At 38.8% G+C, this 26009-nt stretch overlaps 1 protein-coding gene across 3 annotated transcripts in view; it reads right to left on the reverse strand.

Annotated features, from left to right (window-relative positions):
* ALCAM (activated leukocyte cell adhesion molecule) overlaps positions 1-18399 on the reverse strand; it is a 192740-nt gene extending 174341 nt beyond the window's left edge. Inside the window, exon 1 of one of the 3 annotated variants that reach the window (XM_057697132.1) lies at positions 17668-18399. In XM_057697132.1, coding sequence (XP_057553115.1) covers positions 17668-17740 — 73 coding nt within the window. In that variant the 5' untranslated portion in view covers positions 17741-18399. The remainder of the gene's footprint in view (positions 1-17667) is intronic. The other 2 variants (XM_057697131.1, XM_057697133.1) reach the window with 2 other exon arrangements.
* Between the last annotated feature and the right edge of the window lie 7610 nt (positions 18400-26009).

Consider the following 26009-nt stretch of genomic DNA (forward strand, 5'->3'; position numbering starts at 1 on the left):
TTACTGATTCAATACTGATAAACCAACACTCACTATTAAATGTTTTCTAGTTTAATCACTAAATAATAAAGTTAGTGAAGTGTATGAACTGTTTGCATGGGGCCTGTTTTCTTAACTTCTTTTTCATTTTATTTTAGTATTTGTGACACAACTATATTTAACAAAGTAGTTATATGGTTAACAAGTACACACTGGTTCTGTTGTGAGAATCGATGTTATTTTTTTTTTAAACTTAGTAGTACATTCTGTATCCTGCAAACATCTACAAAGAAAAAGCTAACAGGTTGTGCAATATTTCCAGAAGGCAAAGTAAATAACGAACAAAAAAGTAAAGGATGATCTTATGTTTGAAGTGTTTCTGGGCTTTGTTTGATGGTTTCTTGGGGTTTTTTGTGGGGGGTGGGGAGGATCATTTATTATTTTTATTTCCGCCTGCCATTCCTACAGCAAACTCATTTGGAAGCTCAGCCTGTTTGACTACTAAACACTGCTGTGGAAAATGTAACTACTCCTCAGTTATTCTATTTCTCTTATGGAGAAATCTCTAAATTTCTATCTAGAAAATGATCTGAGATGAAAAGATAAGATAAAACTCAAAACTTATCAATTTGAAATATCATTAACACTTAATATGATATTAACCAGAGTGAGAAAAACTATTGGGAAAATAATGTTTGTTAGGTAACTTGCTCATACTACCTCTGATATTCGTTTTCATGTTTAAGGATTAAGTTCAGAAGGACAGCATTCTAAACACTGGAGACTGTGCTTGAAAAAGGAATACAATGATACTAGTTATTTGGTAGTTCCTGAATTGGGCTTTGTGTCCAAACAGGTATGCTTCTCATAAATATGCCTCGCTCGATAGGAAATAATAAACACCTTCCACACAATTTTAATTTAAAAAAATCCAAAACTCACTAAGAAAGCACCACATTTCTTTACTTTAATATGATGATAGGCCAAGTCTAGGCTGTCAGGAAGCAGGGTCTAACATCTAGGCATGAAGGCCACGTGGATTAGGGGTAGGAAGGTAAGATGTGGGGAAAAGTCTTGCAAAATCTAAGCATGGGTAGTAATGTCCCTAGCCAATGAGAATGGATTTGATTGGGCTCTCTCTTTATGAATAAACCAAGGGAGGGAAGCCGTAAGTAGAACCAAATCTGCAGTTTATTATGGCCTTAAATATTTCTATCCAGTTGGCTCGTGCATGACCAGTGTGCAGTTGATTCTAAACAGATGTAGAGGCACCTGTTTTAACCAAACACATTTCACTCGTTCATTTTTGTCTTCCTAACTCTGGTTTTCTAATATCCACTTCTTCTTCCTTCAAATTCGTTCACCCATCAGACGTCCCCTTTCAGAACTTGACTAGTCACCCACTCATCTCTCTGTTATACTCATTTCTCTAATTTTAACTTCCCCTGCAAACTTGAGAGGTAAACTCTTTATTCCAGCCTAGCCCTACTCTTTGAAACAGAAGCTCAATGCTCAAGTCTTATCTCAGGCCCACTAATCTCTAAGTTTAGAGCAGATCATTCAATACTATATTAATAGTACATGTTCCATCCATTTCTAGTTTCAACAACACTGTCTTACTAGATATTCATTGGTTCAGGTAGGGAACTGAATCTGTATTGACAAGCCTTTAGCATTCACCAAAAATCTGAGTATACACAAACATGTTCAGTTGGAAACTGACAGAGGTACTGTATATTTATGTAATTTCACAATTAAATTATATGCCCTAGCATCAGTTAATTTAACTTCAGTTTATGTCTGGAATTAAGCAAACTAATACCATTCCAAATTACTCAACTTTGATGAAGAACCATCAATTCACATTCTGCTATTGTAGAATTTGATAAGCACTGCTAAATTTGGTCAATAATTATCTGGGTTTCAATAGAGATTTGCATTAAAGTTTCTCTGTAAGAAGTTTCTTTCCAGCCATTGTTCTTCCCCCTCCAAGATAAAAAAAATTAAGTAATTTTTAGTCATTGAGAAGAGAGATTCAAATTTGGAATTATTAGAGTGTATTATCAACTACATGCAGAGCCATAAAGAAAAATTATTTTATAGTATGATGCTACTGGTCCATGTAAGCAATCTGTGGTGACCTCTTTTTAACTAGCAATTTCTCTTTCATGCTGGTATTCAGGTTTTGTCTCTCTTTTCTCTCTGCAGAGAGGTCTATTCATTTCTTCCTGTACCCTCCTCAGCAGTACAAGCTGCCCCCTTAAGTTTCACATGTCCTCTACAGCATATACAGAGCACTCACTTTTCCTGTAATCACATCCTTTATCACAAAATTTAACTTTTTAAACCTATTCACATAGAATAAAGTAAGGCTCATTGATGAGGAAAATTATTTCATTGTATTAACCTTAGATTCTGCTTCCATGGAAAGGTAAAAGCTCTATTATTTATATATTGTCTGACATGTCTGTGGGAAGAGTATTTTGTTGGATCACAATATCATTAATGTGAAATCTATATTAGAACCCAAGAATCCATGCAATACTTGTCATAAAAACGGGCAACATTTTTTCAGTAGTAGAAGAGATAAAAAACACTAATTTTCATGTAGACTATCTGGTTAATCCAGACTCTTGACAGGTCACTGATATGGCCCAAACAGTTTTGATATTTAAAGAAAGAGCAAGTTTCATTTACTTGGCTTTATCTGACAATACCTTTGCTCTGATTACTTTTTGATACATATGCTATACTGCATTCAAAACATATGCTATACTGCATTCAAAGTCCTACATTTTAAAGGCTGAAAGTGAGAGTAGATCTTGTAATTCAAAAAATAAAAGTACAATTTTTAAACTTAAAATTGGTTATACAAATATATTGGTCATTCTTCTGTAAAGTATTACTGTGCATGGAGCATAGCAGGTATACAATACGTGGGAGCTATCAGTGACAACATGTTGCATTTATATTGGTTTATCTGGACAAGCACTTTTATAACACATTAGAAAAATATTAGAATTTCTCTGTGGGAATTCAGGACTTTACTATCAGACCATAGAAGTAAAAATTTACTAACAAGGTTTTCTAGGGGGAATGACAGAATAAAGCAATGATAGGAAAGTTAAACCTCAGAAGTACTGGGAAGGATCCAAAGTAAAAAACAAACAAAAAAACCCAACAAGGCTTATTGAAAAAAGACTTCAAATGAAAAGGTTATAAGGATTAAGATTATTTTGCCCAGAGAAAAGATGTCAGTTTTAAGAGCACAAGGTTTATTTTTCAGTGAAAACAAAATCTTTCAGTTTTTTGATGAATTTTTCTTAGGTTTGTGTCTGAATTCTTTTAATTATTCAATAAAAAATACTCCTGTGAAAGTAACACTAGATTTTCTCCAAATTATCTCTGATATTTTACTGTGAGCTTTCAAGGTATGGTCCACAATACACACATTTTTTTCTCTGGCACAAATATATTCAATATTGCCTGTGTGACTGATAAACTCATGAATTCTTTTCTATACCATTTTTGCCATATTCAGAACAATGCCCTGATCCAAAGGTTTAATCTCAGAATTAAAAACAGGAGAAATAAAAATACTTCCAGTCATCTACTGCCTACTGAGAATGCATTCCTACAATTATCCTAGAAAAACTTAGTTTTAAAAATAAATCAGTTTAAATAAATTTCTGTATTTCTCTGATTTTACATTTAATGTTCAATGTCTATGAAAACACAAAGAATACAGTTATTAAGGTTTTAATTTTATGTTAACCTGGATTGATACCTGGAAGAAAAATTAGTCTAACTTTATTTCATGTTCTTTTTATACTTCATTGCATAGCTTGGGTAGAATATGGCCAATACCGTTTTTTGTTTTTTGTTTTAGAACCAATAATTCAGCAAATTAGTCATTCTCTAATTAAATTTCTAAAAGCAGTCGAAAAATTGTCTCAATACAGATATTTCTAATTCATATGTGAATATATGTAGACTTTATTAATAATCGCGATTTCTAATTTTGACTAATGCATTTATTCAATCATCATATATGTATTGGGGATATACTACATATCAGTAGACACTGATATAGAAAAAAGATTAAGACATAGTCCCTGCCTCCAGAACACAAAAATGCTCTGAAGTAAAGAGAAATGAATAAACAGGCGATAGGCAATAAATGAAATTAGCTCTGGGACTACAGAAAAAGGACACTTTAGGGCAATCAAGGAAGAATTTCTGAAGAAGATGTCATCTAAACTGTGTTCTGAAGGATGGAGAGGGCTAGTTATTTTTCAGGCAAAGGGAGGGTGATGGGTGAAGTTGCAGAGAGAGTTCTGAAATAAGACAGTGACATGAATAACAACACAGGGAACAAGAAGGCCACAGCACACTTAGAAGTATGGCTGGAGCAAAGACTTCCAAGAAAGACTGTGTTGAGAAATGCATGAGGGACCTTAAATGCTATGTTAAGTTTGCAGTTTACTCTTACTGTAACAGGGAGCCACTGAAGTATTTTAAGCAGAGCAGTTACAAGTTTCTATTCATATCTTACCTCATTTTAATGGAAGTGGGGAGAAGAGACTGGAGGAGGCGCTAGACTGAAGCTTGGGAAAACTGTTAGACTGTTTATTTTTTTCAGTTCCTTAAAACTGCTTATGATTACTACTCTATTTTACTCTGAATCTAGAGTCTACATAAATGTGTTGTAAGCACACACATTTTCTTACTCCTAAGTTACCTCTGGCCAACTTACAGACATGACCTCAAACAACAACATGCTCTCAGACATTGTGAACTACAGTCTTCAAGGTGTCTCATCTTTAGCCTTAATTTTACCTCTAAGTTTATATTTTAACCTCAGGATCACAAAGCAATGATGGTTCATTACCAGATAAGAACTGTGTCATGATGAATATGATACTAATAATTAATGGATACAGTCTAGGCATTTGTGAATGATTTGTTTTATACAGTGAATAGATTCAAGGTTATGCCCAGTAAATAATATGACATCACTCTCATTCATATTCCACTTCCTGAGTAGGAGAAAAGGCAGGAGTGGGGAGGAGCTACAGCTGTCAATTTTATATTTTTGAACAACCTGAGACCTCTCTTCTTTATGTATTCTTCAGAATAAGCTGGGTTTATGTTTGTATTTGTGGGAAGGTGGAAAGATTAACTGAAATTAAATATGTCAATAATACTAATGCTTTATTGAGACTGTATTATTTGAGTCACGCTATTGAATGAGTTTGTCCCTACTGCACAAATTAGGACAGAAGGGTTAAGCAATCTGCCCAATGTCACTCGGCTAGGAGGGTGGAGAGTGGAGATACAGGTCTCAAAACCACAGTCTCCCTCCAGAAGCCACATTCTCAAACTCTGATGTATAACAGCAGAAAACTAAATAAAACCAGCACTTACTTTAAAAATACTTAAAATCATAATGAATAAACCACAGGCCTCAATCCCAGGCTGCCCTGCTAGCACCGTCACAAGAGCCCATATCTAATTTTAATATGAAATGTTTAAAAGCTCTCTGTGTTGGCGATTTCTACATGTACCAGAGAACTGGAACATTTCTTTAACTGATGGCATTTTCGAAATAAATTAGGAGGTCTATGTGTGGGATTATGCAATTTTCTGCCGAACTCAAAAAAATAATTTCCATTTTGAATAAAAAGTAAATGGGGATAATCATTTAAAACCTTTATTTTCCCTTAATTGGACCTCCAATAAAAATTATTGCTTACTATTGACTCAAATCTATATAAATTTTTCTAAATCAATGTAAAATTTTGAATCTTAGAATTTTTAAGCTGCAAAGATCTTAGAAATCATATGAGACAATACTTCGGTGACAAAAGTGAACCTCATAAAAGGTAGATGATTATCAGGGTCACACAAATGACAGATGTCAACTAAGACTGAAAATATAGTTAGAGTTATCTAAATCAAGAGGATATTGGGGAAAATAAAAAAGAGAGAAAGATATATGAGTATAGGCCATTTTCACAAAGAAATCTAGAATAACTTGGTTAAAAATCTAGGCAGAGTGAGAAAAACACCAGCTATTTTTCCCCTCCTATTCCAATATATAACTGTTTTCAGTTAAGAGATACCACAAAAGTATTATTATCAAAATAATTCATTATTTTATCATTAAAATTCTCCCTTGATGCCTTGCTATATTAAAGTATATTTCTCAAGAGTACACCTACTTTAATTTCTTCTAGTGATTTATTTTCCAAAGGGTATAGAGGACTAAGAACTAGGGTTTTAAAACATATGTTATTTGTAGAGCATTTTTTGAATTCCATTAATAAGAGGAAGATATTACTCAATTTCAAAAATATCATTAAAATTAAAATTACAGATTTTTAATAATTTCACTATTAAATTAGAGGTCTCCAGAAAATCATAATAAATAGAAGCATCCTACAGTGCTCACAAAAAAAAAAGTAGTGTAGCTCCCTCTATTGAATTATGGCTGAGAAATATGCCTTGTATTTAAAATCATAATTTTATCTTCAAAACAATTCCACTATAATAATTGTAAAATTTTTCTCTTTCTAAGCTATAATACCTTTCAAATTATGGAAGCACATGTGCAATATCAATTTCTAAGAGTAATATTGTAAATTATACGTCTTTATAATTTTAGGATGTGTTCTTTTTCTTTCATGGTTTTTGTTTGCAGGAAATTACATTTTAAGGCTGCAATTTTCAACTTGTATTTTTCTTTTGTTTTCCTTGAGTTGGTAAAACCAAAAAGTTACTTGACAGATACTGGGGACTATGATACATCCTAATAAGAATATGAATTCCAATTTTGTTATGGAAACTGAAAAATGTACTTTTTTGGGATTAAATATATCTTCCAACCAGTAAAATGAGGTATTTCACATATTTTTCTGATATGAATAAACTGGCATTTATTATAATATTATGATTACTGAAAAATGTGATTCATAATGATTATTATTGGTTGAGAGTCCAATGTGTGCCAGGCACTGAGACATGCACTATACACTCATTATCTTTTGAATATGCATATCAAATTAACTTGATAGTACTGTAACCCTCAGTTTACAAATGAGAAAATAAAGGCAAGATAGTAATCAAACTAATGCTCTGATCCAGAGCCCAAGCTCTTGAGCTCTTCTTGTGCAATGGAATATACGGTACGTATTCACAGTCTGTGAAACCTGTAAGCACTGACAGTCTATAAAAATTAAGCGGTTATTTTTTAACATCACTGAGGTATAGCCACACTGTACACAAAAAAAGTCACTACTCAGGGAGTTCAAATCCTTTCTAGCTGAACATTTAGGATCAATTCTAAAAGATGATAACCTCCAAACCATACCTGGAAACTCTACTCTTTTTACTATTTCATCATTTATTTTAGAAAGAAGACATACTTCTTATCAGCAAAGAGAAGAAAAGCTGAGCAGATGCAAGTTTTGTTTTACTAAACAGATACTTGCCATTCTGGTATGATAAGAAACGCAATTTTATCACATACTAATCAGTCATTTCTAAAGGAAAATTTCTATTTGACAAGTAAATTACCATATACTGGGGTTGGGTTGAGTAGGGGATTAATCCAACAGGGTAAATCCAAATATGTATTGCATTGTAGTCTTAGATCTGATATCAAAAGCATTATTCATATTTAGAGCCATGCTCAGCTCAACTCTGCAAAAATATAAAACTTATGCCTTATGACCAACATAAACACTCTTCTTAGGAAGTATCATACCTATCACCATGTAGAGAAAATGCTTGCAGAAGGAAGTATAAATGCCACAATTTGAATTTAAAACAATAGAACATTACTCAGCCATAAAAAGGAATGAAATTGGGTCATTTGTAGAGACGTGGATGGACCTAGAGACTGTCATATAGAGTGAAGGAGGCAGAAAGAGAAAAACAAATATCGCATATTAACGCATATATGTGGAATCTAGAAACATGGTACAGATGAACCGGTTTGCAAGGCAGAAATAGAGACGCAGATGTAGAGAACAAACATATGGACACCAAGGGGGGAAGGTGGAGGGTAGGATGAACTGGGAGATTGGGATTGACATATATACACTAATATGTATAAAACAGATAACTAATGAGAACCTGCTGTATAGCACAGGGAACTCCTCTTCCCTATACAGTAGAAACTAACACAAAATTGTAAAACAACTATACCCCAATAAAAAAAAACCTAAATGCTAAGCAGAAACTGCTTCATTCATAAAATTACAGTATGTACATACTAAGTCCATTATGAGTGTCTGTTGCTTTGTTTTAAAAATATATCTTCAGCATATACTTGTTGAAAACTCTTCATGTACATATTTTACAGTTTTTAAAATAAAAGTAACTATAAAAATATATTTTACTGCTTTCCATGATGGGTCCAAAAATTACAGGGTGAAACATATTTAACAATACTAATTTTTTTGATAAATTTACAGAGGATGGTATTTTTTATCAACTCATAAACAATTTTGACAAATCTGTTAAAACAAACTTGGAAGAATTGTTCAAAATATGATTTACTTAAAAATAACAAGTCTGTTTAGCAAAATCTATTAAACAGGGTTTACAAAGTGGTATTAGTTAGACCACCCACAGAACATATATTGCATCTACAATGAACAAACACGAGTATTTGGAAACCATTTGTGTAATGAAAAACATTACCAACTACTCTTAAGGCTCACATCTTGTTGCCTGTTAACCCACTGCTTCAGTTAATCTCATCTCACAGAGTATGAATCTTCCAAAATAGAAGAAAATACAGCTTACAATTACATGGTTTATGTTCTAAAATTTACCCAACTGATGTGGAAAAAGCAATGATAATAATTCACAATAAATGAACTTCTTTCCTGCATCTGAGGCTCCATCTCATGCATAATAAAGTTAGGCATCAATCTATCTATAGCTTTTGCCTTACATGTGAGTGTGTGTGCCTATTACTCCTATAATTCCCATTTTTCCCATAAGCTTTAAATAAATTAGAACCAACCTATTATCCTGGTTTTTTTAAAGTTATAGTAATGGTACAGAGTTATGGAGGAAGTATGGGGAAGGTGCATCCCCGTAGTTGGGACTAAAGATACATAGTCTTTTTAAAGTAGAGATATAATTGACATATATTTGTTTTAGGTGTACACCATAATGATTTGATAAATGCATACATTGCAAAAATGGTCATCACAATAAGTTTAGTTAACATCCATCATCACAGAGTTACAATCATTTCTTTGTAATGAGAACTTTTAAGATCTACTTTTTTAGCAACTTTCAAATATACAATACACTATATACTCTTTGAACTGTAGTTTCAGAATTTCCTTCTAAATGAAAAATACATATATTCTTTTGACTCAGCAATTTCACTTCTAAGACATTTTCCTGCCAACATAATTGCTCATATGGACAAGAACAGGTATTAAGGTACACTGCCGTATTGTTTGTAAGCAATAGATTAGAAACAATCTACATTTCCAAGAACTGGGGAAATGGTTCATTATGGTGTGCACAATAAACTCCAATACACCATGCTGAAAAATGAGGCAGAGCTATATGTGCTGATATTAGATAGTCCCTTAATCTCCAAAATGTGCTGCAAAGTGAAAAAGGAAAGGTACAAATGGTTCGTACGGTATGTTCCCACTAGATATTTTTTAAGGGGGGAAGTTTAGGTGCAAATATGTGCTAGTATGTAAGTATTTGAATGAAATCAAAGACATCCTCTTTTAACCCCATAACTTTTAAGTAAATTAGGGAAGTTACAAAAAAGTATTTGAACAACTTCAAGGAATTCCTTGTCACCTCTAGGAGTCAGAGCCATGTTCCTCCTCCTTAGTGTCTTCACTCATCCATTCTCTCAGTCCATATCTTTTGTTTGACTATTTCTCAGCACATACTTCAGTTATCACTTCCTGAAAGAACCTTTCTGATTTTTTCCCTAAATTCCAGACCAAATGTGGCCACACTGATGTAAAATGCTCTTTATGCATCCTTCTGGTACTTAGCAAATGTTCTAGCAAATAATTATATAATTAGTTGACTGATATCTGTTTCCCAGAGAGAACATAATTTCTTGTGGTGACAGTGGACCTTGGCTATAACTAGTTCATTGCAGTGTTCCCAGCACCAAGCCCAATGCATATGACCTTAGGCAAGTAGCTAAGTAATTTTAAGGTTCTTCACAGCTCCAAAACCTTAACCTATGGGTCTAAACATACATCAAACAAAGAAAACTGTTGTCTCTAAAAATGGTGGTTAATTTTCTACTGAATTTTAGGTAATCTCTTTTCCTGTGTCTTCATCCATCTCAGCTGTCAAATAAGAGAACTGAACAAGATGAACATCTACAGGCACCTTCCCATTTTTCCAACAAACCCTCTTCTACCACATTTTAGCTTCTAATCATGAACTGCATACTTTTAACCCTTCAATCTCTCTCTCTCTCCCTCTCCCCCCCACCCCTCTCTCTCTCTCTCTATACACACACCCACCCACACCCACCCACACACACACACATTCTCTCTCTCTCTCTCACATACATACACACATTCAACTTTTGATAATTTTATTCCAAGGGAAGATAAAGTTTGAGCAATAAGAAACGTACTCTTATTGGACACTGCTTTATGATATATGAGGCTCTATAATATTTCTTGCCCAATAATCCAGAAGAGGAGGGTGTAGATTGTGAATATGGAGCTAAGGATCTGCAGTAAGGATCTCTGCTGCTGCCACACCCCTCACTACTATCGTGAGAGGTGGACTGCAAAAACAATCCTAACTCTCTCCTGGTCTTTATCAATACCTTAGCAGAGTGATTTCCCCACCCTTGAATCTGACCTGGGCTTGAAACTTATCTTTACCAACAGAATGTGGCAGAAGTGATTGTTTACCAGAAGAAGACATGCACACTTCTGCCTTCTCTCAGAGTCCAGCTTCCATCAAGAGAACTAGCCTAGGGAAGCCTATTAGAAAATGAAAGATCATGGAGAAGAATTAATTTTTCCTGAACAACAACCAGCAAAATCCCAGAAGCAAAGCTGCACAGGCTGACCCACAGCAGACTACGGTAGAAAGACATGGAGCTAAAATCAGAAAAGCACCCAACTGTCCAGCCTAAATTGCTAAACTGCAAAATAATGAACTACATAAAATGGTTGCTGTTTTAAACCACTACATTTTGCAGTACTTTATTATGTGGCATAGTTAACTGACACACTGTGGTTCAAAATTTTAATAAGAGTAGCAAGACTAACTTTTCTGGGTTTTTGCTTGATTTGGAGCTAGGTAAATTTTATTCCCAGAAGCCTCCCAATTAGTAGGGAAAGTACTTGGGAATACGCTGACTAGAGTTTTAGCCACAGGGTCCAGCGCCCTCTCCTTTCAATCCATCCTATTAATAAGGATAAATCAATGGCATCCTTTATCCGTGTGCTGAGATAATACCCTCTCACCTTTCTTACCTCCACCTGCTTTTGGAGTTTTCTGAATATCTGAGACTCTAGAGATACCTGAACCAAACAACATGTGGGTGACCTATTAGGAACAGCTTGGCACCAACTGTCCTGATCATGTTGTTGGCTGTCCCAAGTCAGGTCACCATATCTAACCAATACAACTGTAGCTCAAATATACAAAAAGACTTGAGACCCTCCTTCAATTTTATAGACATCCTTGGTAAATTATTTTTAGATCTAAATTGATAGTGGAGCCACTGAGAAGCCTCACAGAAGAACAGAATAGGAATTGTGCAATTGGCTAAGGATTTCAGGATCAAATTGGAACAGGCCTTCCCTAGATAACTCCATGGCTAAGTATAGCTCCCAGGTGAATTTTAACCATCATTCACTTGGCATCTCAGGTTGATTTGGTTTCCACTCCAATCCATGGAAGCCTTAATGTTCCACACCTACCACAATATTCTGGGGTACTTGACATTACTTGACATTAAAGGAGCATATAACCCCTTATTGATACTTCACTGTAGCTGATACTTAAATAAAAAGCGGTTAGAAATATGCAGTTTGTCAGGATGAGGAATGTCTTATATTTAAGTATTCTAAGACAGACACATAGACAGTCAAGTCATTAATAATCACTGTGACCATATAATTTGGCATCCAAACTTCACTTTTGAGAGTACCATTAATAAGTGAATAAACCAGGTATAAACCAGGAGTGTCTTGGATATACCAGGATGTATAGATCACGGAGTCACAGAGAACAGAGCTTTAAGAGGAAAAAGGGAGGGAAGCAAGCCAGGGAAACTGGACAGCTGTCTAATTTCTGATTAGTCTATTCTCCCACAATTTCGTTTCATTATATTGCAATACTATGAATTCTTAGAAGATCAGACACAATTACGTTCACTGAAGTACCTCACCTCAAAGTTGAACTATGTAATCCTTTGATGAGAAACTGTTTTGGATTTTGCACAACTCTGATTGCCCCTTGAATGGAATGGATACTTGAGAACTGACTGGATAAATAAGAGAGGAAGCAGTAAAAGCTAATTTCATTCTTGGAACATACACTACAATAATGGACTATGATAATAGGTTACCATAAAACAATTACTGAATAGCATAGCAAATTTGGAACTAGTCCTAGCTGAAACATATATGGTATGCTGTCTAATAAGGTTGGGGGAAAAGAACACAGATTTTTTTTTTTTTTTTTTTGTGGCACATGGGCTTAGTTGCTCCGTGGCACGTGGGATCTTCCCGGAGCAGGGATTGAACCTATGTCCCCTGCATTGGCAGGCGGATTCTTAACCACTGCACTACCTAGGAAGCCCAGATTTTGTTATTTAAATAGAGAAATTAGCTGGATGAAAATATCACTAACTCCAAATATATAACATTGTACACTATAGGGATACTTGTAATAACTATAGGATTTAACCTTTTAAAAGAGTTTATAATATCCTCTTCCTAAATACAGAAGATATATTTTAGTCTTGACTTTGTTCTCCACAGGGAAAGGAAACTCCTGCCCTAATTAAAAAAAAAATGAGAAATATAAATGGACGTTTTTCTGGCCTTTTTCATTTTTATTGAAAATAAAAAGGAGCTGATATCCAAAAGTAATAATCAAATAAATATTAATTCATCACCCACCATTCCCAAACAATTTTCTGTGCTATTCCAGTGAAGTAGCTCAATTCTTAGTATGCCACATATACTCACATGTGAGAAATAAAATGTGCCTTGGTGAAAACCGAACAATGAATAATACAGTCAACACTTGGAGAGGAATTAAACTTATGTTTCCAAGTATACACACAGGTACAGAGATACTCTTTTATCATAGCTGCACCTAAGTTGCTCTCCTGCATATGTGGGATACATATTGCATGTGTTTACTTGAGTTGCTAGCTTCAGAGAGCCAGAACTCTTTGATGGTGTTTTATGTGAAATAGATGGCCAGAACAAAAAGAGGAGTGTTTGGGAATACAAAACAAGGTGATTATAAAGCATTTAAAATACTATATGACAAAAAGCTGCCATCTTATACTAAGTAATGCTGACAACTTAGTGCTCAGTTTTATAAAAGCCTATATTTGATGTCATGAAAACTTGAGGGAAAGGGAAAAAAAACCATTTTTGTGTGGTTTAATAAAGTGGTCAAAGTGATAATTAAGTGGAATGAGAGTGTTATTCTATTAAGAATATAATAAAAGCCTTAATTAATCTAGTATGTTTTACTTGAAAAATTCAAAATGCTGAGCAAGGGAGTTACTAATCTCACCAAAATCAGAACAATGCACTACACGGGGAGATAATTTTACAGATGGGAAATAAAAAGGAATAGAAAAATAACTTCCCCCAAGGTTACAATGTTCTTATGCAGCATAGCTAAAAACTGAACACATGAGTACTGACTCCAATATAAAGAATTTTTTGTTGACACTTAGGAGTCTCAAAGTAGGTTTTTATTGATTTTCTTCTTTTTAATAAGTCAACAGTAGACAAGCATTTTCCTCTAAATTTCTATTTAAAAAGATAAGCTAGTTTGAATTTTCTAAAAAGTCAGAAAAAGTTTGGTATCTAGTCATGAAAATATTTTGGATTTCTATAGACTTGAAAACAACAGGAAAGCATTATTATTTTCTATTTCTTCTGTACTGTACTTACAACCATGGAGCAAATCAACTTCCCTGTTTAGGAGCATTTTTAGGATGTACATATAAGGCTTTGTCCCATGAACATATTAGCATCAACCATCACTTACATTTTATTCTAGGAACTATATATGAAGTTTAAATAGAACCAATCTTCCAGAAGGGATGGGTTGCATTAATGGGTTTGTGTGTGTGTGTGTTTGTTTGTTTGTTTAATGATCTAAAGCCCTTTCTGACTGTTGGGGTCTCTTTTCCCACGAGAATGGGAGACTCATTCTCTCCATTATACATTTTTAAATAGCCTTACTCAGGCCTGGAAGAGTAAGCACAAGACATAAGTAGGAAAAAAGATGGAAAACTAGCAATTGGGACCCACTGACATTTTTCTAGAAATACAATTTATATGCATTGTGTCTGTCCAGACTGTCTGAAAGCATTAGAAAAATACAATTGGAAAATGACTCTGCCTTGCCTAAATGGGCTTTTTTACCTTAGGTCATTAGAAACAGGCTGTTGAGACGCCAGAGCTCTCAGAGAGCAGAGCCTTAGTCCACCCTTTTCCTTACACATGAGAATACTGAAATCCAAAATGGTGAAATGACTTGCTCAAGTATCTGAAGGTAAATGGTCCTGAAACAAACCTAGGAAAGTGGTTTACTGAAAATACTGCCCCATTAAATTATAAATTGCTTTTGGATTAAATAAATCATCAACAAAAAAGCAATATTACTGGCTACTAAGCAGTTTGCAGGTTTGAAATTATAAATTTTAACAGTCCCACATCCCCTAGTCTGAAAAGCCATTATTTGAATTGATGTTTTTCCAAAGGCCTATTGAGATAAAAGGATACATTCCGAACATAATATCCCACTGAAAAAAAGCTTTAAGTGTGTTTATGTTTTGGAATGAACTTTCTATCTGTGAGCAATTAAGAAACATTCCACAGAGGGGTGCACACAGAGGACCCAAGAGAAGAAACAGTTAACTGCAGGGCCCCACCTCCTTGTTGTAAATAATCAAGGAAAGCCTTTTTTTTAAGTAATACAAAATGTCACCACAGGCTGACGCTCTTTCTACGAGAATAATAAAATTCTTGCTCCCTTGGATGCTGAGCCCATACTTCATTGCCTTCATCTCCGAATTCAGTTTCCGTGGTTCTTAGATAATTCTCCTCCTCCCTTCAAAGCAGGTAACATGCTATGCCTAAAATGTATCAATGGCTATGTAGCAACTACATTCCGAAAGACCTGCAAGGGCAGTTTCACAAACTCTAGTTTTTGTCCTCTAGATCTGTACACACTACTAAGACCGCTCCGGAAATGAAGGGCTGCAGGCGGGGCAGTCCGTTAGTCCCTTTGCCTAAGCCAGCTACTGGCGCTGCATCCCCACCCCGCTCAGCTGTGCAGAGGGCTCCGAAGGAGGCGCACTTGCCGTCCAGGATTTGCATCCCGAGACTGGACATGGCGCTTTTAGTGCCGTAATTCTTTCTTTTAAAACATACGGACGCCGCACCGAGAATGTGGCGCACATGGCAGCCGCGTAAAGTCAAGGCAACCGCTGAGCTGAGGGTCTGAGTCTCCCGACCCGCAGATCAGCCGCGGGTAGGCGGCGGTGACGGAGCCCTCCCCGCCGGCTGAAAGCGCGCAGCTGGGAGCCGGCTAGACACGCAAGCTTGCTGCGTCAAAAGAACTGCCGCGAAGATCTGAAAGAGGAACCTCTCCCTTTTTAGCTATGACATGTGCGGAAAAACCTGTCCTCCGAGGTGGCCCAACTGAAAATAAATTCCAGCACGGAAAAGGAAACTGGTAGCGTGCTTGTGGTCCGACAGTGGGGCGGTGGGTAAGACTACGCTCTCAAAGTGGCGAGGGGGTTAAACTGAAAACCAACTGTGGGTGTGTGAATCTTTGCATTTCACAAACTACATGAACCCTCATTCTCCCTGCTCTCCCCTCGGCTCCAGAGTGAGTGCCTTTCCTTCCCGCACCGGACACTGGGATCAGGAAAAAGTGAAGTCCGTGCTGGGCCTAACCCAAGGGGGTCTCCCCTTCCCACCTCCCGGGTGTTCTCACCCCACTCCACCTGCTTTAAATCCGGTTCAACTCTCGTTTCACAGTCCCAGCCCCAGAGCCGGCGATCTGTCACAGACGCCTCTTTCTCTAGCCTCAGAACAGCACGTGAGCTCATTACCTTAACTAGAAATGTAACTTTCACCATGAGATCAGAACGGGAGAGGGCACGCACCTCCCGCGCACCACCGCCACTAACACACACAGCAGCGGCGGTTCACAAACACTAGGGATCTTCAGGCTCTAACCTCCAGCCCCACTCTTCCGCTTTTCTTGGGAGAGATCCAGAGGCTTTCAAACCTCTTCTCTGACCTCAGGTTGCCAACAACTGAAGGGATGTGCAGAAATTAAACATGCGAAAAGGAACTGAGTTTTTCTTTGATTAAAAACTAAAGAAAGGGGCAAGAGGACAAACAGAATCTGAAATAACAGGAAGTAGGAGTTTTATTTGCAACTGTCTACGAGGGGCTAGAGATCAAAACTTCAAAGGGACAAAACAATTTCCCCCCAAATCTTCAAGTCTAGCGAAAAATTAACCTGCTGCTCTGTCAAGCGACGGCGAGCAAGCAGAATGCCCTGTTAGGATCAACTCACGTCAGCCACCCGGCGGGTCTCTGGATGACAGCGCCAGGGGACGTCCCTAAGGGCAATGAAAGAGATGCCCGGGCAAGATATATTAGTTGTCGGGTTTTTTGCCTTTATTTTTTTTTCTCCTTATGAGGCTCTAACCTCAAACTGAGGTTAGATCAGAGGTCCTGAACGATCCAAGACCCCCTCACTAAGGGCTCACAAACCTGGCTGCGAATTCCAGTCCAGGCTGCGTTCTTTGCCCGCCATCACCCCTACCCTCACCACCCACCCAGACAATGGGGGAGGGGGCGAACAAACCACGGACGCAGCTTCAGGGGGTTTTAAAAGGGAGTGATTGAAAGTCCTCCCTTTCTTCTCTGTCCCTCCCATCTCTGATTCACCTCTCGCCCAGGGAAGTTACCAGGGGATTTATCACGAAAAAGTCCGAGTTACTGCCTCAAAGAGCTAAGCGAAAGGAAAACTGCCCAGAGCGCAGTGACGTGGACTTTGATATCCAGCGACTTGGAGGGGTTGGCAGAGGGCGAGAGCTCTCCTCCCGGGCGGGAGCCGCAGGGGGGAAGGGGAGAGAGCCAGACGAATCTTGCCCGCGGGCCCCCCGGCGTCCCGACCCCGGCCGCACCCAAACTTCCCGGAGATTTATCCAGTGTCCCCAGTCGCTGCTCCAACTTGAGCCAACCGGTCGAGCCCAAACATACGGCACAGGTGAGGGTACCCAGGGCCAACTCTATGCCCGCACCGCCATCCCCTTATCTCCCCCCACGCGCCCGGGCGCGCCGCCGAGGGGTGCGAGGCCCGGGCCGGGGACCTAGGAAACTGCCCCCGGCCCAGGTCGGCCTGGGGTTGCACCGAGGCCCCTGCTCTTACCTGGCCTAAGGACAGCAGCGGAGATCAAGAGGCAGAAGACCAGACGGCAGGAGGAGGCCGCCTTCGAAGCCATATTCCTCCTCCTCCTCCTCGGGGACCACCGACAGAGTCCGCGCCGCAGGAGGGGGGCGTCGTCCCCGACCCCGCGCTGCCCGCGCGCTCGCGGCTCCGGACGCAGGGGGCAGCGGCTTCTCCCAGACACACCGTCCCCTGGGCTGTGGCGCTGCACCTTCGGGTCTCCGCCGCCCGCAACTTTCCACCACGCAGTGCCCCAACTCCTCCAGCCGCCCCTGCAACACCCGCCCTTGGCCCCTTCGACTGCTCCTCCCCAAGTCCGGGACCGGCGACCCTCTCTTCCCGGAAGACACTTGAGTAATTCGGAAAGGTATATGTGGTTCTTTTTCGCTGGTCTGTTATTTTCCTTTTCTTGCAATAATAATGGTAGTGGCAGTGTGCATAAAAAGCCCGGTGCTAGGAAAGAACTGCCGGGGGTGGCAACACTGGGGCGACAGGTCCAGGCGGTCTCCTCGGGTGGCAGCGGCGGTGGCAGCGATAGCAGCGGCGCCAGCAGCGGTCTCCGGGCTGCTCTGAGTGGAGGGACTGGAAGGCGTGTGTGTAAGCGGCCGCTCTCCACCTCCCTTCGCCTCCTCCCTCTCCTCTCTCCTCCCCGCTTTGCAGGAAGTATAGCCGAGCGCAGGTGGTAGGAGCGGGATCTGCAGCCTAGAGGCGCTGCAGGACCGAGTCCAGGACTGCGTGCGGCTCTCCTACACCTCTGGGGAGTCGCGCGCGCGCTGAGCCCCGGAGCTCAAGTGGGCGGGGCTTCCTAGTGGCTCCGCCCCAGGGTCACATCCGCCAATAGGGAGCCGACCCCGGAGCAGCGCGCTCCCGGCTGGGCCCCCAGGACTACCGCTTCCCTGCGGCGTTATCATCTCGCTCGTGGTGGGGATTCTCACTTCACACTGCCCACGCAGCTTCGCCGCGGTTCAGATTGCCCTTTTCTTGCCCCCAGACGCCTATCCCCTGGCTCACTCCTCAGGGACTTGGCCGTGATATCGCAGCTTCCTTCTCCTACAAAGACAGTAGTGGGGCAGGGAGGGGGGGGCCCCGGTCGGGACCTCGCCAGGGACTCCCACTTTGGGTCCAAGGGCGGGAGCGAAGGAGGGAGGAAGGGGCTGGAGGAGGTGGCAAAGATGGGAACTTGCTTCCTGGGAGTTAACAGGAACAGCTCCAGGTGGGCGGGGGCGGGGGGCAGGGGGGAGAAGGTGTTTTCACTCACTAGGCTGCTTCCTCCCCTTACTACCCCCACGTGCCCTTCTCGCACAGACCTTCTTTTAGAGGCAGATCACTTGAGTCGACTGCCCACTAGCAAATAGAAAATAGTTACTCTTTCCCGGGGGAAATTAAATCAGGAATTTCTAGATCATACTTCGTCACACAGATTTTCCCAATGTCTACAAAAGCCAGAGCGTGTGTGTCTTTTATTTTGAATTAAGCGGCGATTTTAAGTTACAGACAGAAATCCTCAAGGTACTTAGATTAAAAGCCAAGCTTTTCCTTGTCCGTTCCAGAAAGCCAGGCATCCCAGCAGATGGACAGACTTCTCGGGCAATTTCTAAAGATTGAACCACCTCCCAGACGGAACATCGGGAAGCTGTGTCGCTTTCAGATCAGGCAGAGAGCATGAAGGAATATTTTCCTCTAGAACACCGGGGTGGAGCTGTCGGAGCCCAAAGTGGCTTTAAATCAGAGATGTGGGATCACAAGTCTCATCCACGAAGCATAATAAAATCTTGGTCCCAGAACTACTTCGCCGGGGCATTGAATAGCCTTCCGTGCATCCCAGGGTCACCCCTGTGTGAGGCTAGTCTGCAGCAGAGAATGCCAACTAGTAATCGTCACATACTGCGCTTTCATCAGAAGGCTTGAGTCACCAGCTAGATGAGGATGAGGGAAGTTGGTGGCAGGAGAAATAATAAAGCAAGCGGGAGCTCGCGCACACGCACACGTCTTTGAATTCTTTATCTTTTCATGCTCCAAACTATTAAACTCCATCTTCCGCTGTGGTTTTTACCGAAAGCCTGCTAGTCTTGTCCTCCGGTTCTCCTTACATTACATTCACAGTATTCTATAGTAGAGCTCTTATATTTTTCCTCTCCCTTTTGGTTTTAACATTAACATTTCCTTTGCATCTTATGAACCTACAAGAAGGCTAATACTGTAAGGCAAATGCCTTTTAATTCAGTATTCCATGAGCTAAGTATGGCTGAATTGCTAGCATTCTGATGGGATCCTGTAGAATTCCTTTAGGGAATTGTTTCCTCTTAACAGCAGCTCTGAGTAGCTCTGACTCAAACAAATCATCCTAACTATATATTTAACCTGGATCCCCCCCATCAGCTCCGTCTATCTGACCCCCTTTATTTTGGGGTGGTAGTTAACACAGCCTAATTGTTAAAAAGTATAGCTGCAAAAGGCAGACTGTCTGATTCGGGCTTTGGCATTACTGGCTGCATGATCTTGGTGAACTCAGCCTCGCTAAGCCTCAGTTTCCATACTCCTAAAGAGTGATAACAATAGTGCCATCCTCTTGAGATTGCTGTGATGATTAAATGAGATCACACAAATAGCTGGCTAGTTACAGTAGAAGGAGCTTGGGCTTTGGGGAGCAATCAGAGTCTAGTTAAAACCACTGTTCTGCACAAGCGAGTGACCTTGAGCAAAAGTCAGTCTCCTATGATCAAAGTGTGATGACACATCAGAGTACCAACTTCAAAGATGTGCAGCTAAATTGGATTAGAATACATTCTATAAATTAAGTATATTATACATACCCACATTTAGGACAAGTATGCTTGTATGTAGTACAGTCAGTTGCTCCAGAATTCCTTTTAGAGAGGAATTTGTCCTAGTGTAGGAAAATGCCTTAACAAGCCACTTGGAGCAGTAACTCCAAAAGCTGTTAGTCTTATATAGCTAAGGCCACAAAAGTGGTGGTGAAACTACTCTACATTGAATAACATAATAAAAATAAAATGAGGAATTACAAAATAATAAAAATAAAAATAAGAATTTGGCAGGGGAGTGAAGACAGGGATGCTGAGAAAAGAAGGGACAAGGACTAAACCATACAATTATACATTGAAATGGTTGAAGACCTTTACATATATTATAAATAACTAATTAATAAGAGTTATTGAACACTTACTATATGTTAGATTATTCTAAGCAATTTATATGAATTAGTGGAATAATCCCCCCTCCAAAAAATCCTGTGGGGGAGGCACTAATATTATCTTCATTTTACTCATGAAGAAATTGAAGCCCAGAGACATGAAGTAACTTTCCCAAGGTCACACAGTGATTCCTGATTTATAGTAATAGTAATGCCACAATTCTACCCAAGGCACTTTGATGTCAGAGCTTCAGTTCTATCTACTTGCTCATCAATATCCACTTCGCTTATCAGAAATGTATAATAATAAATTTATGACTTTCTTTTTGGTTGAGGAGGGCTTGATTGAAACATAAATTCCCGTATATTCCCAAAACTTTAGCAAAGCCTCCTACTCTCAAATACATTTTCCTTGAGGAAATTAATAAGGCAGTGCACCCTATCTACATGAGCCAAGTACAGTGTGTATGAGATGACAAGACCATCTCTAGTACTTTAGCATAAGTAAGAGCTCAATATTGGAAATAAACTTGAGATGTAAGCTCCATAAAATAATGTAATAGAGTATTTGTCCTTCAAAATCTAGGGAGTGGGGGGTGGGATCCACCTTACCTAGTTCTCAACAGGAAGAGCTTTTCCAGCTGCATCTGGATCACAATTTCTTTTGTTACAACCGAGAAAACATCGTATTCCAGTGATATTTACCAGTTTAGTCATGCCTCATAGCATCATAATGGGCACTGCTTATTGCAAGAAATAAAATGAATAATGTTCAGCCAGAGGAAAACGTATTTCTTGTTACCTGAAACATGAGAAGCGTTGTGTGTCTCCAGTATACAAGGATTCATCATCAGTCAAGACAGTTGGCTCCAAGCAGTGACAGCACAGTAGGCAGCGTTCCTGCTTAGACTCTGTGGAGGTCAAATCTCAGGATCCCGGAACTTTTGCCCCGCCTGTATTAACCCATCCGTATGGGACAACATAGCTAGGTGGGGCATGTGAGCATTTGAAGAGTTGAGGTGATTTTTCTTCCTTCTGATCAACGTAAACAATTTCCCACTGGAGATGAAATTTCCCAAAGATAGTTTTGGAGGCTGGTGACATTTGTTCCTTGCCACCCGTATGGTAGTGTTTTGTGTGCCTTCCTAGTTTTTGAACGAAACGTGTATTCAAGAGCATGCAGCAAAGCTGACCCACTTTTCCCCCACCCCCGCCTCCATTGACGATTACACATTTCTAGCCAATACTTTGCAAATACATTGGGTACTCTGTAAGTATTTGTGTATGAATGATAAGCAGTGAAAAAGATTTCTTCACAGAACATTGACCCTGAAACAAACTTAACAGGGAGAGTGAAATAAGGAGATGAAAGGTATTTCCACTGGATCTTCAATGATTGAACTGGTGTGATTCCGGTACCAATTCCAACATGCGAGTTTTTTTTCCATGCCACCAAGCAATTCTTGGACACTAGCTGGATATTCTACAATTCAACTCAATTCTGATAGTATCAGTCTGGTTATACCATCAACCAGATAGAAGAGATACCTAAGGCAGGGTGTGTGGGAAGGAGAGCAGAGCTTCCATGCTCTCTGACACACCACTCTCCCCCAAATGTCCACATGTTTACCAGCCCAGAAGCTCATGGAACCCAGCCCTTTCAAGTTTTTATGGAGACTTCATTACATAGGCACCGTTGATTCCATTCTAGGCCACTGGTGACTGAACTCAATCTACAGCCTCACTCCCCTCCCAGGAGGTCCGCAGGTGAGACTAAAAGTTTCACCCTCTAATCACAGATCCGATCTCCTGGCAACCAGGCCCCATCCTTAGGTGACCTAGGGGCTTTCCAAAGCCACCTCATTAACATAGTAAAAGATACCATTATCATTCTTATCACTTAGGAACTTCCAAGGGTTTTAGGAGCTCTCTGCCAGGCATGGAGTCAAGACCAAATAATAAATTTCTTAGTATAACAAACAAGATCACAACTAGGCAGACCAAGTTTTAGGGAAGGCAAAGAGAATGAGTCACAATAGTGTCACAACAGTGAAAACTTTGAAATATAAATTGAGGACACCACCTACAGGAAGAAGAGAGTGAAAACAAAACAAAAAAAAACTATTTGCCATCAGTGAGAAGAAAACAGAAAAAGCCACACTGAAAATAGAAGCCTAACTAGCAAAGGTTTCGAGTGACCAGGCAGTGAACGGACAAGGGCCTTGCCTAATGCACTGATTCTGAAATAGAGGGCTAAGTGGCATTTATATTAAGCCCAGGAAGATATAACTACTTTAAAGAGGCACAGAGATTACACAGGTATAAGATAAAGCTCTGTTTTATTTCTGGACCCTAAGGTTTTTAAGTCAATGATTCCTGAAATGACTTTAGATATGGACTGGGGAATAGATGGGTATCTGTCCTCCTAAGAAATTTCCCTTGAATTTTATTGTTTAATTTTGATTAATAGTAATATCAGTCATCGTTTGAATAAAATTTTGCAATTCATATCTTCAATAACATTAGCTAATAAAGCTATACCACTGGAGCTCAGGAGGGCAAAAACCTTCAAAGCCTTTGGTAAACATTATGTCCTTATTTCAGACTGTAGATCGCTCAATGTCTGGGTACAAAAAGAAATTCATAGCTATTTCAGTCGAAGTAGAAATCCGCTTAGTCATTTTCCTTCCTGTCTTAGACATGAGGAATGGAGAAAGAATCTAGCTAAGTTCTTTGACTATGAAACGTATACTATAACTATAAAATAGATGCCAAAAACTCTTAGTGTATTAAACACTCATAATTCATTAGTGATTTCAGTAGGTACATAAAATTTACTGAAAAATTACAGCAGTCTGAGTTCCTCCTACAACTTGAGAGTTTCTCTTTGGAAGTTTCTATGTGTTTTCAACTTTTAACAGAAATATATTGTTCGTTCAGTTTTGAGTAAGTAGAATGTGATTCAGTGTGGTTATTCAAATGTTTGATACCTCAAAAGAAGTTTCAACTTGATTACCTCTCAAAAAGTTCTCCAGAGTTATCTCTACTTGCTTTGTCATATATCTGCTAGTCATTATGATCTATAATTTCATTCAGGAATTTGAAGTAGACGTGTAATGACTACAGAAGCTGAAAACAATGTATTTTTGATTTTCTAAAACAAATCACCTTGGATTTAATGGACTTCTGGAAAACCAAATTAATTAAGTATTAACTAAGCCCAGGTTATCTATACTATTTTTCCTTAAAATAAGTAAGATAGTTGAGTTTACAGGAAAGTACTAAGAAGAAATTCTTGCATAAATGTATAATCCCTGAGTGATATTAATTAGCAAAAAAGATTAATAACACTGAATAAAGTCTCATTGATCATGTAATATATGAAAGAATCTTATAATTTTCATGTTTTTTGGGTCCTTACAAGTAATTTAGATGAAGAGTTTTCAATCTTTATTTAAATACGAACCTTTTTGTTCTAGGAAAAGGCTTACTCTGGAGTCAAATTTCCTATTTCTCCCTGTTTGACCCATTGAAACCACACTGGTCTCTTCATTATTCTTAAATATACCTACCATATTCCCACATCAGGGCCTTTGCACTTACTATTTCTAATCCTTGGAACTCTTTAACCCAGTTAATTTAGTGTAGCTTACTCTATCACCTCTTTTCAAGGTATTTGCTCAAATATTACCTTCTCACCGAAGCTTTCCATGAACAACTATTTAAAATTTCAACCCCCAGCCCCAATACTCCTCGTCTCCCTTCCGTGCTTTATTTTTTTCTCTGTCAACTCTATCCCCATATAACATAATAGACTGAAAGCTCAATGAGGGCTGAAACGTGTGTCTGTTTTATTCTCTGCTATATGCCTGGAATAGACAGACACGTTAATAGGCACACAATACTACTTGACTAATAAGTTCATTAATTCATGAATACTTGATGAATAATAAATTATTTGTGCAAGGTAATTGATAAACTGATACAGATGAGGCTGCTTAGCCTGAAGTTTCACTTCCCCCTTTAGACACTTCAAAGCTTTTCTGCATAGTTAGAAAACCCACCAGGAAGTATGACTGTATCATATGACAGATGAGGTAATCAAGATCCCAGGATCCAGAAGACTTAATCAAAATTTTCACAGGTATGGGTACCACTCTTGCTTAAATGAAAATGGACCACTTTCTGGTAGAGTAAATACACAAGATACTCTATAACTTTTTAGTCAAATTCTCAGAATAATAAAAAATTTTGGAAACATATCAGACATTACTAATGAATTTTAAATACAGTATATTTATACAAATTCTTTTCAGAACAGACATTCTGAATAATGTTCTGTATAACATTTCACTAAGGCATGATTATGGATGCAGTATCAATATTGCAAAATCTACAGAGCTGGCTCAGTATTTAAGATTTTAAGCTTCAGTGTTCTTTATACTTTGTTCTTTTTGGGTGGATTTGGCAAAATTATAATTCAAAGCAATGTATTCTACAAACATAGATGATTCATAGCCTATTCAGCTAACAGTGCTATAGGACAAATATTTAATTTAATTTAATGTCCAGCATTTTAACATTACATGGAGGTGTTTAATGTGTTTACTTTTCTTTGTAAGGGCAAGGAATTCACTTAATAATTGTACCTCAAGGTGAAAAGCTTATGAGAAAACAGAATACATTTTAAAACAGCTATATAAGCCAGTGCACAAAAAGATTTATAAACATGTATATGCTTTCATTGAAATCACCAGAATCTGTGATGTGTTCGAGCTGGCAGGGAAGTAGATTAAATAATTTTTGGTTATTGCTTCCAGTTTTGAAATTCTGTTAAAACTAGTTAATTGATACATGTCTTAAAGAAAATGATTTGCCTTTTTATAAGGAATGACATCCAAGCTATAGAGTGAAGCATACTGTCCAAGTGTTAACACATCAAGTAAGAAGAGAATGCCAAAGAGCATCACTCTCGATTATTTTTACTAGACTCAAGGACATTTCAAAAGAGAGCAAGGTCCATGGTTATTTCTCAGATTTTTTCAAAGCTGAGACAAATCTTGAGTTCAGGATTAAATGAACTCTATATTCAAGCTTTAAAGGCAAAGACATGTCAAAGGGCAGCTTGAGAAGTGTGAATAGAGCAGGAATCACACTCATGTAGCCTGAC

This window comes from Hippopotamus amphibius, chromosome 10, assembly GCF_030028045.1.
Source record: "Hippopotamus amphibius kiboko isolate mHipAmp2 chromosome 10, mHipAmp2.hap2, whole genome shotgun sequence".
NCBI classification, from domain to species: domain Eukaryota; kingdom Metazoa; phylum Chordata; class Mammalia; order Artiodactyla; family Hippopotamidae; genus Hippopotamus; species Hippopotamus amphibius.